A 15555-nucleotide genomic window follows, 5' to 3' on the forward strand; every position below is an offset into this window, starting at 1 on the left:
TTTCTCAAAATGCCTTAAAAAGTATTAGTCATTTGAAGAATCTCGAGGAGTAAGAAAATGTAGATTTTGCTTTTTTGCTTTTTTGAATATTTTGAAATCTGACTTAAAGGACACTAAGCATTAGGAGAAAGGAGAAGAAGAATAATATTTTGGATGGTTTTGTTTTTCTGTAAGACAAAAATTGGTTAAAATGTAGCTGTTCAAAAGTTGCTTACACACTCGTGACTAGTGACTCATTCAAAGCTCTTTCAACTAGAACTCTTTCAAAATAGAGCTTAAAAAAGTAATAAATGATGTTGTTACTCTTAAAAAAACCTACATAATGGTTTTTAAAGCATTTCATAGCTCAAAAACTAACTAAATTTTCTAAAAACTAACTATAATGCTTATTTTTCCTTGAATTTTTCCCTGCATAATCAGCTAGAGCAAGGTGTATCTCTCTCCATGTGTAATATGTCCGAGATATTCCAATTTTCTTGTTTTGATGGTATTTTAGATTCCCACTTCTTTACTCATCTTTCTCAGAACCTCTTTGTTTGTGACATGTTCTGTCCACGATATTTTCAGATTTATTCTGTACACTCTCAGCTCGAATGGTTCCAATTTTTTCGTTGATGCCACATTCAAGGTCCAAGCTTCCATTCCATAAAACAAAGTCGAGAAAACGTAGCACCTAGCCAACCTAAATTTTAGCTCCAACTTCAAATATCTTGTGCAGAGCACTTTTCTCATTTTGTTAAAATTTGCTCTAGCCTTTTCTATTTTGATTTTGATTTCCTGGAAGTAATCATGTGTGGTGAAGTTGATCATTGTTCCAATATATGCATATTGGTCTACTCGTTATTTCTTTGAGTTTCGATATTGTCATAAATTTTGTTTGCAGTAATGTAAGATAATACATAATGTACTATAGCACACCTACTTTTCATGAGCTACAACTCTGCTTCTACTGGATCTACAGACTTCAGTAAAGCCTTGGTTTCCTCTAAAGCAGCACCGACTAACTGCGACCGTAACACTGCGATGAATGACGTCATTAAAAACTGTACCACGCAAAATAATAGCAGTGGTTTCCAAGGATGCGTTGAAAGCTACCGCTTGCTGAGTTTACACATTTCATTACCGCAGTGAAGAACCTTGAATTTTTCACCGTAATCTGACGTCATTCATCGCAGTGTTACCGTCGCAGTTTGTCGGTGCTGCATTAGAGGAAACCAAGACTTAAATGGAGCAATGTAAGATATCCATAATGTGCTACAGGGCCTATTTTTTATGAGCCACAACTCTGCTTCTACTGGGTCTTCATGCTTCATGAATACACCATTTTTTTTTGTTTTTTTATAGGCTACATTTTTGTCACAAATATTTTTTCGATAAACTATTTACTTTTTGAGTTTTTTGCGAAAAATCATCTGCAAACGTAGTTTTCTGTTGAAAAATGACAATTAGCTCGAAAAGTATTGACTAATTGAAAAAACTTTATAAAACGAAAGTTTCTTAGAATTTGTTGATTTATCTATTTCCGGATTTTGAACGTATATTTTTCACCCTCGACAACGGGTGTCTTTCACCCCCCAAGTAAAAGCACTTCTAGGCTAATAATGAAGTAGAGGGTAGGAGGAACCTAAATCCAAATTGTTATGCAATTGAGGGGTGACCCGGAAAATTACACGGTATCGCCGTATTTCTCGTTCATTTACCGGCCTATCAAGGTACCTGGGCGTGTGTTGTGACATCACAACGGGTGGGTAGTGCCCGTATAATCACTAAATCAAAATGGTTTAGTACGTTCTGACAGATCCGTAAAGCTGAACGCGTGTAAGGGATCGAGAACGAAATTTCTGAATGGAAACAAGAATGTTGTCGACAGTAACGCATGATATATGCACGCGGAAATGCCAGAATCTATTAAACGTACTCTTATGTGTACAATAACTCTCGTTGTTGTTATTATTTAATATGTAATATGTTATGTAGTTACCGGTTTGGTACGTTATATAGAAATTGTTTATTTCCGATGCAGCGTGCTCACTTGCTTTATGGGGTGGTCTGAGAGATTTATCTCTAGAATGTCGTTAATCTTTTTGTATTCGAATGTAGTATGGACGTTTAGCGAATTAGGAATGTGGACATGTAACGATATGGTCTAATAACCGTAATATGCGACAAATGACCTCAAGATTACATATAGGTACATAGAATATTTTCCTAAGAAAAAATGTCCCAGATATTGTAAGAACCAGTGGCGTATCTACGGGGAAGAAAAATGGGGAAATTCCCCCATCCCTAACAAGGTCCAACATTAAAGAAAAAATTGTTGAAACAAAATATAGTAGCTGATTTGAAGCTTACCACAGACAGACAAATTCAACCCAATAAACACGCTAGTTAGGAAAATTAGGGGAACTTAATGCATATAAGTTACTATTTATGTCTTTTTTGTAGTTTGGGCTTATCTGTTTATGCCATTTGGTTGGTGTTTCATTGAAAGTTTCCCCTAAGGCAAATTTTCACTCTAAAGGCAAATATCTAGATCCGCCACTGGTAAGAACACGTTGTCAATAAAAAGTAAGAAATGGTAAAAAGCTCAAATATATTGATATTTGTTTATTTGTATAGCACTATCTTCTTGCTTTGTCAAACATTTTGGAAGTTGAACTGCATTTAAACAAGCCCCTTAATACTCAGCCATAACACAATCATCTTCCTCGTCCTTCCTCGTCCTATCTTTCTCTCAGCATTTCATATCGCTGTTCCCTCATTACGTGTTCCAGATATTGTTAACTTTCTTATTTTTATTGTGTTTATTATCTCGTATTCTTTATCTACTTTTAGTAATACTTTCCTGTTCGTTTTCTTCTGTGTCCATGATATTCTAAGCATCCTTCTGTAATACCACATTGCAAATGACTGTACCAGTATTGATGAAAAACTTGGCTAGTTGTTAAAGTACCTAACTTTTTTATTATCCAACATAAGCGATTTAATCAAAAAACAGAATGTAAAGAAAACCTGTGTTATTCATGTGTTGTTGCTTCAGTGTCCAGCTTTCAAGTCTAATAACGCTTATACCTCTGTAATTTTTACATTTCTTTTTGTCTACATTTTGTGGATAGAGCTTATACAACCCCAATCTCCTTGAATATTTTCTTGTTTGATTAGACATTATTTATTATAGATCTCCGCCAACAATTGTATTAGTATCGATGGTCCAAGTTTTGTTAATTCAATGGGAATGTTTCCAAGTCCTGTGGGTTTCAGTTCCAATGGTTATTTTATCACAGTGTGAGGGATGGCTAAGGGGTCAATTACCAACCATCAAACACACTTTTTTACTACTACTGCTATCGGTTTACAGCTTTCTCCGACGCCTTCCGACTCCTAACGGTCATTCTTCTCTGTTTAACCATGGACCTGGAGGATTTCTTTTTCTTCTAGTTCTTTTTCAATTTCCTCACTTTTTTTAAAGTCATTATTAAAAGAAAATTATTAACTCCATAAACGTATGAACATTGTATCTAAACGTTTTTATTCTGAATTGCAGCTCTGTCAGAAGAAGTCACAGTAGACTCCCCCAACGTAGCTATGAAGATCACAGACCGCAACGGAGAAGACATCATGCAATCTGCCGAAGTTGGAGACCCGTTGGCCCTTAAATTCGAAATCATGGACAAAAACAGCCCCTACGAAATCTTCGTCAGAGAATTAGTAGCTATGGACGGTGTAGACTCAAGCGAAATCATCTTGATCGACTCCGATGGCTGCCCCACCGACCACTTCATCATGGGACCTATCTACAAATCAGCCATTAGTGGAAAAGTAAGTTTGTTTTGACAATGATAAGCATGATGTCTACACGGTTTATATATTAACATTCTTCTTCTTAAAGTGCCCTATACTTAATGGAAGTTGAATACTACAATTGAAAACTCTTGTCTGTCTTCAGCTGTTTTTTATTAGATGTTCAAAATTTAGCCCCGTCCATTGTCGAATGTTTCTTAGTCTTTTCCTACCTAGTCAGCTCTTTCTCTTGATCATGCCTTTCACTATTAGTTGAGTAAATTGCTACTTATTTTTTTCTCAGTATATGACCTAGGTATGATATCTTCCTAACTTTCACTGTATTGAAAAGTTTGCATTCCTTGTTTACTACTAAACCTAGCTACCACTAACTAAAATTAAAACCTATTTTTCTCTTTACTATAAATCCAAAAAGTGCCGTTGAAATGTAAAATAAAATTTCAGAAGCATTTCTTGTCACAAAAGACTTGAGGCAAGAAGGTTCTTTATCTCTAACTATTCAAAATCTATATTCAAGGAACATTAAACAACTGGAAGGAAAATGCACAGATATTTACTGTACCCTTCTACAATTTCAATAAGTACACAGTGTACATAGGGTTTTATTGTTATTCAGTGGAATGCCCCTTGCTTCATATGTCCTTTTCCGTATATATAATTAGACCAGGCCGCATCTGTAAAAATATTAGTACATTTGGACGTTGAGAGGTGACTCAAATTTTTTTGCAGAAATTGCTCGAAAATAACTCAAATAATAATATTTGAGTTATCCCCCTCTCAAAAAGCTCCGGAACATTGTTTAAATAATCAAAATTTAAAAAAATGAAGTAAAAATTCGATTTTTTTCTTCGTTTTTTGATTATAACATTAAAAGTATTCATTTCCGAGAAAAGTTGTACTGACATAAAAGTTGCGTAATTAAATTTTAGACAATATAGAATTGGCTAAAAATTAAAAAAAATAGTCACCCTTGTTGTAAAATAGCAATAATTGCGAAAAAAACCAAACAGAAACAAGTATTCGCATTTTACGTTTTTCAACCATTTATGCTACACTTAGGACCTTCGTATTTCACTCAGAAAAACTATATGATGCAGTAAAACAGTACTGCAAATTTCATAGAGATCGGTTAAATATATTTTGCAAAATAAATTTTGCAATCCATCTTTCGCAAAACATTTTTTCAAAATGTTACAGGACTGAAAATAAAGCAGATAGCAAGTTGAAATTTTTTTTTGGATATAGATGTGTACTGTTCCTTTCATTTACAATTTGCAAAATTAACATTGATTAATTACCACGACGTCAAGAATTTTTTTAAATAAACATTAATTATTGGTTCTACTTGTTGCAAAATAGCAATAATTGCGAAAAAACCATACAAAAACAAGTATTCGCATTTTACGTTTTTCAACCATTTATGCTAAACTTAGGACCTTCATATTCCACCCAGAAAAACTTTATGATACAGTAAAACAATACTGTAAATTTTATTAAGATCGGTTTAATAGATTTTGCAAAATAAATTTTGCAATCCAGCTTTCGCAAAAAAAATTCATTTTTTCAAAATGTTACAGGACTGAAAAGAAAGCCGATAGCAAGTTGAATTTTTTTTGCGTATAGAAGTGTACTTTAACTTTCATCTGCAATTTGCAAAATTAAAATCAATTAACTACCACGGCATCATAAATTTTTTTATATAAACATTAATTATTGGTGCTACGCGCAGGACAGCGGATAGTTTGCTCTGATTGGGCATTCCAATGACCTTTGATAATGATTGATACATTTTAATTTTTATTACATTTCGATATAAATAAATACATTTGTTTATTGCAAAATAAAAGCACATACTCTATCTTTTGAAATAACACTTTTTTTAGTAAAAACTTTCTTTGTTCATATATTTTAACTTTAGACAATTGTCTAAAAAATATTTCACAAACAATAATAAAATTAGTTTGATTTTTGTGGAATTAAAATATTAAAATACAGCAAAATATAGAGAAAAAAAATAATATATTAGATAAAGATTGGAAGAAATTTTGGTGGAAATCAACTTGTGTGAATCGAACACCGCTGTCCTGTGCGTAGCACCAAAAATTAATGTTTATTTAAAAAATTTCCTGACGCCCTGGTAATTATTCGATTTTAATTTTGCAAATTGCGAATGAAAGGTACAGTACACTTCTGTAAGCAAAAAAAATTCACTTGGTATCTGCTTTATTTTCAGTCCTGTAACATTTAAAAAAAAATGAATTTTTTTGCGAAAGCTGTATTGCAAAATTTATTTTGCAAAATCTATTAAACCGATCTTAATAAAATTAACAGTGTTGTTTAACTATATCATAAAGCTTTTCTGGGTAAAATATGAAGGTCCTAAGTGTAGCGTAAATGGTTGAAAAACGTAAAATGCAAATACTTGTTTTTGTATAGCTTTTCGCAATTATTGCTATTTTGCAACAAGGGTGACTATTTTTTAAATTTTTAACCAATTTTATATTATAGGAAACTTAATTACGCAACTTTTATGTCAGTACAACTTCTCTCATAAATGAATAGTTTTAAAGTTATAATCAAAAAACCAATAAAAAAATCGAATTTTTCCTTCATATTTTGACATTTTGATTATTTAAACAATCTTCCGGACCATTTTGAGTGGGAGGATAACTCAAATATTATTATTGGAGTCATTTTCACGCATTTTTTGCAAGCAAATTTGAGTCACCTCTCAACGTCCATCTCAAAACAGATGGGCCCTGGACTAAATCCCTTTTCACGGTTTATTTTAAAAGCATTGTGATGCAATCCTGTTTTAAGCCTTTGGTTACCTTACTTATTACTGACCTAATAATTTTGGTACCATTGCCTCTTGAAGATCTGTATTGTGTATTAACTGTTGTGCTTTATTAACTTTAGATCCTACTGTCACACTTCGATGCTTTCAAGTTCCCCTCATCCGAAGTAGTACAATTCAGAGCACTGGTAACTCCATGCATGCCCACCTGCGAACCAGTCCAATGCGATGAAGAAGAACCCAACGGTGAACTCCGCTCTGTGGTCTCCTACGGCAAGCGCAGGAGGCGTCGTTCCACCAACTCCGCCCACGATGACATGCTCCTCGTCCAGTCCATCCAGATCACAGACAAATTCGGCTTCGAGAAAGACATGAACAAGTCCACCAGCATCGGAAACGAAGCCATCTACATCCCCAACGAAACAGGCTTCTGCATCAACGTCGCTGGCCTCATCGTAGCAGCCACCATCTTCCTCTCAGCCCAGCTGGCCGTTATCGCTGCGTGGACGTTCATCTGGCAAAGAAGGAAGTTCATGAATAAGCTCGACAACATGTCCGTCAGCGTCAGTATACCATCTCAGCTAGGAAGCAGTCGCACCGATAGTCTTTGCAAGTTATACGAAAACAATGGTTATACTCACTCTCGTAGGTTCTAGATTAACGCAATAGTAGTTATGTTTCATTTATGCGTGTCCATAAGGAAGAAAATACTTTTTCCTGGACACTTTAAACTGACTATGTACCCAATTTAAGCAAGTGGTTGGATAACTATAAGTAGATCATGCTTTTTCGCTCTATAGTATATAAAATATTTGCTCTAACCTTATTGCTCAAGACGTAGTTATTTTCGATTAGCAGTTTTGTATAAGATATTGCAGGTTTGCTATATTTCTCAATACAACCTAAAAAACTGCCTATTTTTCCTTTTATGTACTGTAGAGCAACGAATACGCCTGCTTGTATTGGAGCTACTTCAAGCAGTTTGACATAACTTGTCTTTACCCATATACTCAACAGATTCAGCATTATATTTTTCAAAAAGGTCGCACTGACACTCTGAGCAAAAACGATACCCCTGAAGAATGGGCAACTTAGTACTTATTGTGTTATAGAACTAAAAGTGCGTAGTTGCCACATTTCCAATATTTTCCAGAAACTCCTAGTTTAACAATGAATGCATCGTGGTAATTCTTTTGTCTTGTATAATGGAAAAGTGTGACCTTTTTGAATTTAGTTTTACAGACGACAAATCGTATAACGATATTATTAAGCCTTATATTTTTATAAGAAACATAGCAATATATTACCTACTAATTTCTATAAACTCAAGCTCATATACACGCCAATTATACCACTCTAGTTTTAGTAACGTTATTTGCTTCAAGTTTACTGTATTATATTTTTGTAAAATCCGCTTTTAGTCTTTTGGTTTAGGTTTTGTTTCTAAAAATAACGTTACTAACTCGTTGGATAGTCCAAGAGCTGTAAACAAAACATTTCACTCAATAGTTCTTTATATTACTTGATTAGTAATTAATAAGCTCTAAAAGTCCAAGAAACAAAGGAATAGACGAGACAACAGTTGGAAAACACCCACTTGGGAGTTAAAAGAATCAGTTTTCCAGACAGAATCAATGAATTTGACATAATATGTGATGCTTTAATAGGGCTTTTCATCGATTGTCATTTGTTTCGAGCTTCTGTCGTATGTTGTATAATCTGTGTATAATATTAATATACACGGATTATACATGTGACAGAAGCTCGAAACAAATGATTGTGAATGAAAAGCCCTATATAAAACGTGATCTTTTGACATAAGTAAATGACATAAGTAAATCATATGTGAAGTAAATCGTGACGTTTGATGTAAAAAGTAACGTAGAACGTCAAATATCATATTTTATGTCACATGTTTTGTGAAAACATCACAAAATGTCATGGAGTCGCATAAAATGTGTGCCTTAGATATATTTTTAAAGAAACAATCTTAAAAAGTAATTATTTAACATATTATGTAATTTTTTGACGTAATACGTGATGTGATAGCTGACGAATAAAGTTCAAATTACTTCAAATAGGGCTTTTCATTCACAGTCATTTGTTTCGAGCTTCTACCATATGTCGTATAATCCGTGTATATTAATATAATACACAGATTATACAACACATGACAGAAGCTCGAAACAAATGACAATCGATGAAAAGCCCTATTAGGAGCAAATGCTTTTTTACCAAAATAAAACCTTGAAAATAAAAAATGAATTAGGAAATGAAAAATTATCCAAAAATAGATAAAAAACGGCCTGCGGTTAAGAAAAATAAATGACTGTATTCCTTTTATTATAAATTTATACTCTATTCTTTTATATTACAGCTTTTGGACTTTGAGAGTTAAATCATAAACGTGTTTATCACACCATACCGCCTAAATTTCTATTGTCGTATTTTTATATTGTTTTATATATGAAATAACGCATTAACAAAAATATTTACACGCTGTAATTTGGTTTCTTTATTTTACTTAAGTTGAAAGCTTTGATCCGTATTAGAACCTACTCATACTCATTCTTACTTATGCCACTTTCTATAACATAGAACTGAACAAGTTACTTAGATGTCACTATTGTATAAAGATGATTAACTTTTTTAGAAAGTCACAACCAAGCCAATAGTGACGTCGCTGGTGGTGATAATCACCGGGGACCAAATCTGGAGTATATGTTGTGTGCAGAAGCAATTCAAAGCCCAATTCGTCCATTTTGCCATCGTTTTCATCGACTTGTGACAAGTAAAGCATTGTCCTGGTAAAACAAGAATTCTTTATTTAATAAATGACACCCATTCTTTGCAATTTCGGCCTTCAAAACTCCAATAAATTAATTGACCCTTACCTGTTGAGTGTTTCTCCATGTTTTAAATATTCGATGAAAATAATTCCTTGTGGAGTCCAAAATACAGAGGCCAAAATTTATTCGAAGGTTTGTTACATCTTTGGTCGCTTTGGACAGCTTTCTTGGAGCGCTAGGCACTCAGATGACTGCCAATTTGATTCCGGAGTGAAGTTATGGATCCATGCTTTATCCGTTGTGACACCCATGCAAAAACTCTGATCTATTCAGATTAAATATCTCCAAACAATGCCGCGATTCATCGTCGTATGTAAGTCTCCCTTAGGTGTGTCCATTGATTTCTGTTCGTTGTTTTTTGCAACCATTCGTAGCCAGGCATTCGCTTGATGTCACCATCTTGAGGTCTGCCTCTACTTCTCTTATTTGCTCCCATGGGTTGTCTCCCATTCCTTCCATATGTCCTGCCCAGTTAACATTGCAATCTTTTGAATTAGATCTGTTACTTTTGATCCTATTTGATCGATTGTACTTCAGTAAAATAAACAGATAATTAAAAGTTTTGTAAGAAAGCTTGAGTAGGATCTAATTGAGTTTTTCTGATAATTTTAAGTCGATGCGGGACATCGTAAGGACTTAAGGACGATCTAGCGAATATGTATCAATAATAAAAAAAAATCGCGAATGAATGTTGTATGAGTGTGTATTTAAACGCTTGTCCTGGAGTCCTGGTGTCAGTTGGCAACACTGCTGTAAAATACGCCCTTGAAGTTCCATTAAAAGTAGCTATTTGTCCTTGTGTTAAGGTACCGAACACATGACAGCGTTGCACGCCGCGGTTTAACTGATAAACGTGCGCTTGCATGTGTACGATACTATTTGTTCCTTGGTGACTTGAAACGCAGCGTTTAACGGCCTCGTGTGTACAGGGTCTTAATACGAGGGAGCGCTTTTTTTGAAATATTTTTGTAAACTTTTAGTGGAACGTGCGGGTGGGTAAGCCAAACTGTGCGGGGTTGCTGACACTTTAGCATCTGAGCGTATCTTAAAAGTACCAATTAATTAGACAATTTAGTATGATATTACATTATTTTTTAAGTTATTAATGCTAAATGCTATTGAAAATATAAGTAAGTTCATATGGCCAGAAATTTGTGTTTTATTTTTTTTAACCTGACAGAAAATCGCAGACCAGGTGGATAGGTCTATAGACGAAGGTTTTGGTATTAGTTTAGAGAAATAAGGAAAAAAATATCTTGTTGGTGACACAACCCCCTCCAGGCCGAAACCAAATTTTTTGAGTAGTATGGACATCTATAATAATAACTAGAGCTCGGGAAATATGCACTTAAAAAACCCTAAAATATGCATGCAAATATGCACAAAAAACAGTTGAAATATGCACTTAAATATGCTTTTATGCATTTAATGCATATAAATAAACAACACGGTAATCCTTGTTTTGAAGGTATTTAATTATTTATTTGATGCCAATTGACTGTCGAGGTATTTAAGCTAAATAAAAAAAATGTTTATTTTATGCTAAAGTCATAAAAAATATTTATTGAAATTTCTATAACCTACATCATTATATTCAGTTATTCTTTATATTTATCATCATTCTTTTTTATTTATTATTACAATTATTATTAAAACTGTACATTAATTAACGTTTTTTTAAATATTCTACAGAAAAACAGCCGTGTAGGTATATCTGATTGTAATTGTTTAAGCATACACGGAAAAACTTCTCTCTACTTCACATGAAGTTAAAGAAGCAAACTTAAAATATTATTTAATTGAGGGTTCTACCCATAAAATTAAATTATTTTCACATTTCCCCATCTTAATAATATTTTTTTAATTATTTTGTGATATTCCTCATTTTTCTTTAACGCCGTGCAGAATTTTTGATACATTTTGTTGGTTTCACCAAGGTGTTTAATTATTTCATTTAATGAATTGATAATTTCAATACTTTGGCCTGAAGAAATGTTTCGCTTTTCTAATTTAGTAATTGGCTAAGAAATATTTACAAAATTGGTTTGGATATGTGTCAAATTACTTTTTAATAACGGTTTTTTTAAAACATTCACACATTTTTCATAGCACCTGAGTTACGTCTACATCAGAACTACAAATGACGTCTCTAATTCCCTCACAATATCGGTTATGAAATTTACAGAATTTAACCATGTTCTCCATCTAGTTATCACAGGTTCAGGTGGTAAAGGTACATTAGGTAAACGATCTTTATACACCTAAACTCGCAGAAGGGCTTTTAAAAATATGTTTTTATTTTTGATAGAAGCGTATTGACCATTGGAAATTCCATCCTTAGAGTTTGTAGCCTCCTGCCACTCTATTTGTAGCAGAAGCGTGCTCTAGACAAGTAACAAATTTGAAAAAATATTTTTAAATGCTGTCCACTTTTGGTCATATGGCAAAGCATCACTTAACAATAACAAAATGTTTTCACTAACAAAATGTGGCTGCATATGGTAAAGTCTCCTTTATTCGTCGCCTTATAAATAGTAAAACGTAATAGTAAAATTAACGATATTACCAGAAAGTGGTTCCACGAGAATTTTCATATTTATTGTTTAGATCTGAGACTTCTCATTTCTCTTTAAAATGCATCCATGCAAAAAAAATGCAAAAAAGTCTAAAAATATGCAATTTTAATAAATGCATATGCACTTACAAAATTTATCCAAAATATGCAAATATGCACTTAGTATGCATTTTGCATATTTTTCCGAGCTCTAATAATAACCTATATGTTTCCTGCAGCCGATTTTGGTGATATACATAGTTATAAATATATGAAGATTAAAAAATGGTCAATTTTCGCTTTTTTCGTCTATTACCAAAATGTTAAGCAATTTAAACAAATTTGAGAGTAAGAAACTCATAAACCGTATAAAAAAACTTCAATATGGCGTTAGCTGAATGTGCCTATCCTTATTGGTTGCTTAGAAAATTGCAAAAAAAAACAATAAATTTTGAGTTTTTATAAATATTTATAACTTATGTAATAACTAACTTAGAACCTTCTTTCGATGACTACGGTAGTCATCGTTGACCTAAGATGGTTGATTGGTTCCTCGGCTAGAGTATCACCATATTCCCAGAGGTTATATCCATGAACATCGGCGTTTAGCCTTTACAATATTATTTTAACACAGAAGAATTTGACAGACAGCCTGTAGAGTCAACGGAGACAGTAGCAGCAATGGTCACCAAAATAACCAATGAGGAAGTGGCTCAAGCGCTTCAAAAAATAAAGAAAGGAAAAGCGGTAGGACCAGATGATATTCCTGGGGAAGTATGGAGAGCATTGGGAGAGACAGGAACAAGGTGGCTAGCAGGTCTATTTAATAGAATTATGGAAGTTGGACAAATGCCAGACGAATGGAGAAGCAGTATACTGGTACCTGTTTACAAAAACAAGGGAGATATACAACAATGTACAAACTACAGGGCTATAAAACTGCTTAGCCACACCATGAAAATATGGGAAAGAGTAATTGATAGACGGATACGTGAAGAGACCGAAATATCCGAGAATCAATTTGGCTTTATGCAGGGTAGATCAACAACAGATGCAATTTTCACTATAAGGCAGTTGATGGAAAAATACAGGAGTAAAGAAACAAACGCTCATATGGTATTCATTGATCTTGAGAAAGCATATGATAGAGTTCCTCGAGAGATTCTGTGGTGGGCACTCAATAAGAAAGGAGTCCCTGGTGAATATGTAAAGATTGTGAGGGATATGTATGAGGGAGTAACGACTAGTGTTAGGACAGGTGTGGGAGAGACTGATAAATTTCATGTGAAAGTAGGATTGCATCAAGGTTCTGTGCTTAGTCCGTATTTATTCTCATTAGTTTTGGACCAGATAACAGCGAAAATACAGGGTAACATTCCATGGTGCTTAATGTATGCTGATGATGTCGTGTTAGTAGGAAATAGTGAAAGAGACTTAGAACAAAAACTGGAACAGTGGAGACAAGCTCTGGAGGAAAAAGGTTTAAAACTTAGTAGGACAAAAACAGAGTATTTGGAATGTTCATTTAAAGATGGAGCTACTACAAATAAAATGGTATCTTTGGATGGTGAAATGATTGTAAAAAGCAATAGTTTTAAGTACCTAGGATCGGTATTACAGAGTAATGGAGAAATATATGGAGATGCATGCAGTAGAATTAGGGCTGGATGGATGAAGTGGAAAGAAGCGAGTGGTGTGTTGTGTGACAGAAAAATTCCAATGAAGCTGAAGGGAAAATTCTATAAAACAGCCATAAGACCAGCTATGATGTACGGAACTGAATGTTGGGCAATGAAAAAGAAAGAGGAACAGCGAATGCATGTGGCGGAAATGAGAATGCTTAGATGGATGAGTGGAGTGACAAAGAAGGATAAAATTAGAAATGAGTATATTAGGGGAAGTCTAGGTGTGGCACCAATTGATGCCAAAATGAGAGAGCATAGGTTAAGATGGTTTGGTCATTTTCAACGTCGAGACGTTAACCACCCAATACGAAGAATAGCTGAAGTGCAGATTCCTGGAAGGAGTAGGAGAGGAAGACCAAAGAAGACCTGGGGGGAGACGATAAGGCAGGACATGTTGGTAAAGGGGATTAACATTGATATGGCCCAAGATAGAATTGTGTGGAGAAATGCAATTAGGGAAGCCGACCCCGCATAGGGATAAGGCAAAGAGAATGATGATGATGATGATGAATATTATTTTAACACAATGTAGATTGATTTATAATCACAGCCATTGTTTAATTCTGGGGCTATTTTGCAAGTATTCAAATTCACTGATAATGGACCGATAGATTCGAAAACGTTCTGATGAACAAACACATTTTATTCAATCCACTGGGATTTTTAAAAATTTGAGTAAATATACCTTTTACATAGAAGTGGTTTTACTTATGTTCCAGTTTGTTTAAAAATAATATAATCATATTTGCCACCGTTTCCACACCTAGATCTGTATATAGATCGCTACTTTTTAAGCACCAGGGAGCATTAAAAATGTCCCTCAGTATTTCATTCTGAAAACTTTGAATGATAGTGATGTCACTCGCACTGGCAAATCCCAGAACTGTATACCATATGTTCATACCGGCTTCAGTACTTGTTTATATCATGAGCTTATTATGTATTGACAGCTTATTATTTTCTTCGAAAGCCCCAATAGACCTTTCTGCATGTGTCTTTCAATTTTAGGCTGATATCTAGATTCTTCTGCTTCTTCTTCCTCTTCGTAACCAATTCTGCTTGTTCATTGGTGGATAGATACCTCTATGGAAGGTTGTCACTCCATCTTTTGCACGGTCGGCCGATACTTCTACTGATTGGTGAGTTATCTCTTGCTATTTTGACCACACTTTCTCCACCATTCTACTTATGGGGTTATTTCATTATTTTTTTCAATATATTGTCCATTCTTTTATACACTATAAGTTACATTGTCTTGAAATATCTTCACTTCTTTTTCGATCTCTCAGCATATTTCCTATAATTCTTCTTGTGTCATACTAATAGACTTTGTGTTGTGGTAGGATCGGGTCTTGTTTCTGATGCATATGTCATATGTCATTATTGGTGTTATATTGGGTTTATGAATTCTTGATTTCATATCAGTATTAATATGTCGGTTTCGCCAATATGGTGTTATTGAGACATCCTGCCGATCTATTTGATTTTTGTACTTAATTTTTCACTTCTTTGTCCAGGTCTCCATAGCTTAACAATTACAAGGTATTTTATTTCCATTACTTGTTCAATACTGATACCATGAATTTCTATTTTACATCTGATTGGTTCTTTACTGATTACTATCGTTTTAGTTTCCTGAGATGAAATTGTAATATTGAATTCTTTTGCTCTTATGTTACATATGTGGCCTAATCTTTGCAGACTATCTTCATTTTGGTCTATCAATATTGCGTCGTCTGCGTAGCAGAATATTTTTACTTCTTTGTTTCCCATTATACACTCTTCCTTTGTTGACGTTTTTGATGATTTCATCCATGAATAAATTGAAAAGCATAGTACTCAATGAATCTCCCTGCCTTATTCCACTGC

General features: G+C 34.0%; 1 protein-coding gene across 2 annotated transcripts in view; it reads left to right on the forward strand.

Annotated features, from left to right (window-relative positions):
• Window positions 1-10598, forward strand: part of LOC114329670 (uncharacterized) — a 634276-nt gene extending 623678 nt beyond the window's left edge. For both annotated transcript variants that reach the window (XM_028278866.2, XM_028278860.2), the window contains 2 exons: window positions 3545-3819; window positions 6721-10598. In XM_028278866.2, coding sequence (XP_028134667.1) covers window positions 3545-3819; window positions 6721-7254 — 809 coding nt within the window. In that variant the 3' untranslated portion in view covers window positions 7255-10598. The remainder of the gene's footprint in view (window positions 1-3544; window positions 3820-6720) is intronic.
• Window positions 10599-15555: the final 4957 nt, after the last annotated feature.

Source organism: Diabrotica virgifera, chromosome 5, assembly GCF_917563875.1.
Source record: "Diabrotica virgifera virgifera chromosome 5, PGI_DIABVI_V3a".
Lineage (NCBI taxonomy): Eukaryota > Metazoa > Arthropoda > Insecta > Coleoptera > Chrysomelidae > Diabrotica > Diabrotica virgifera.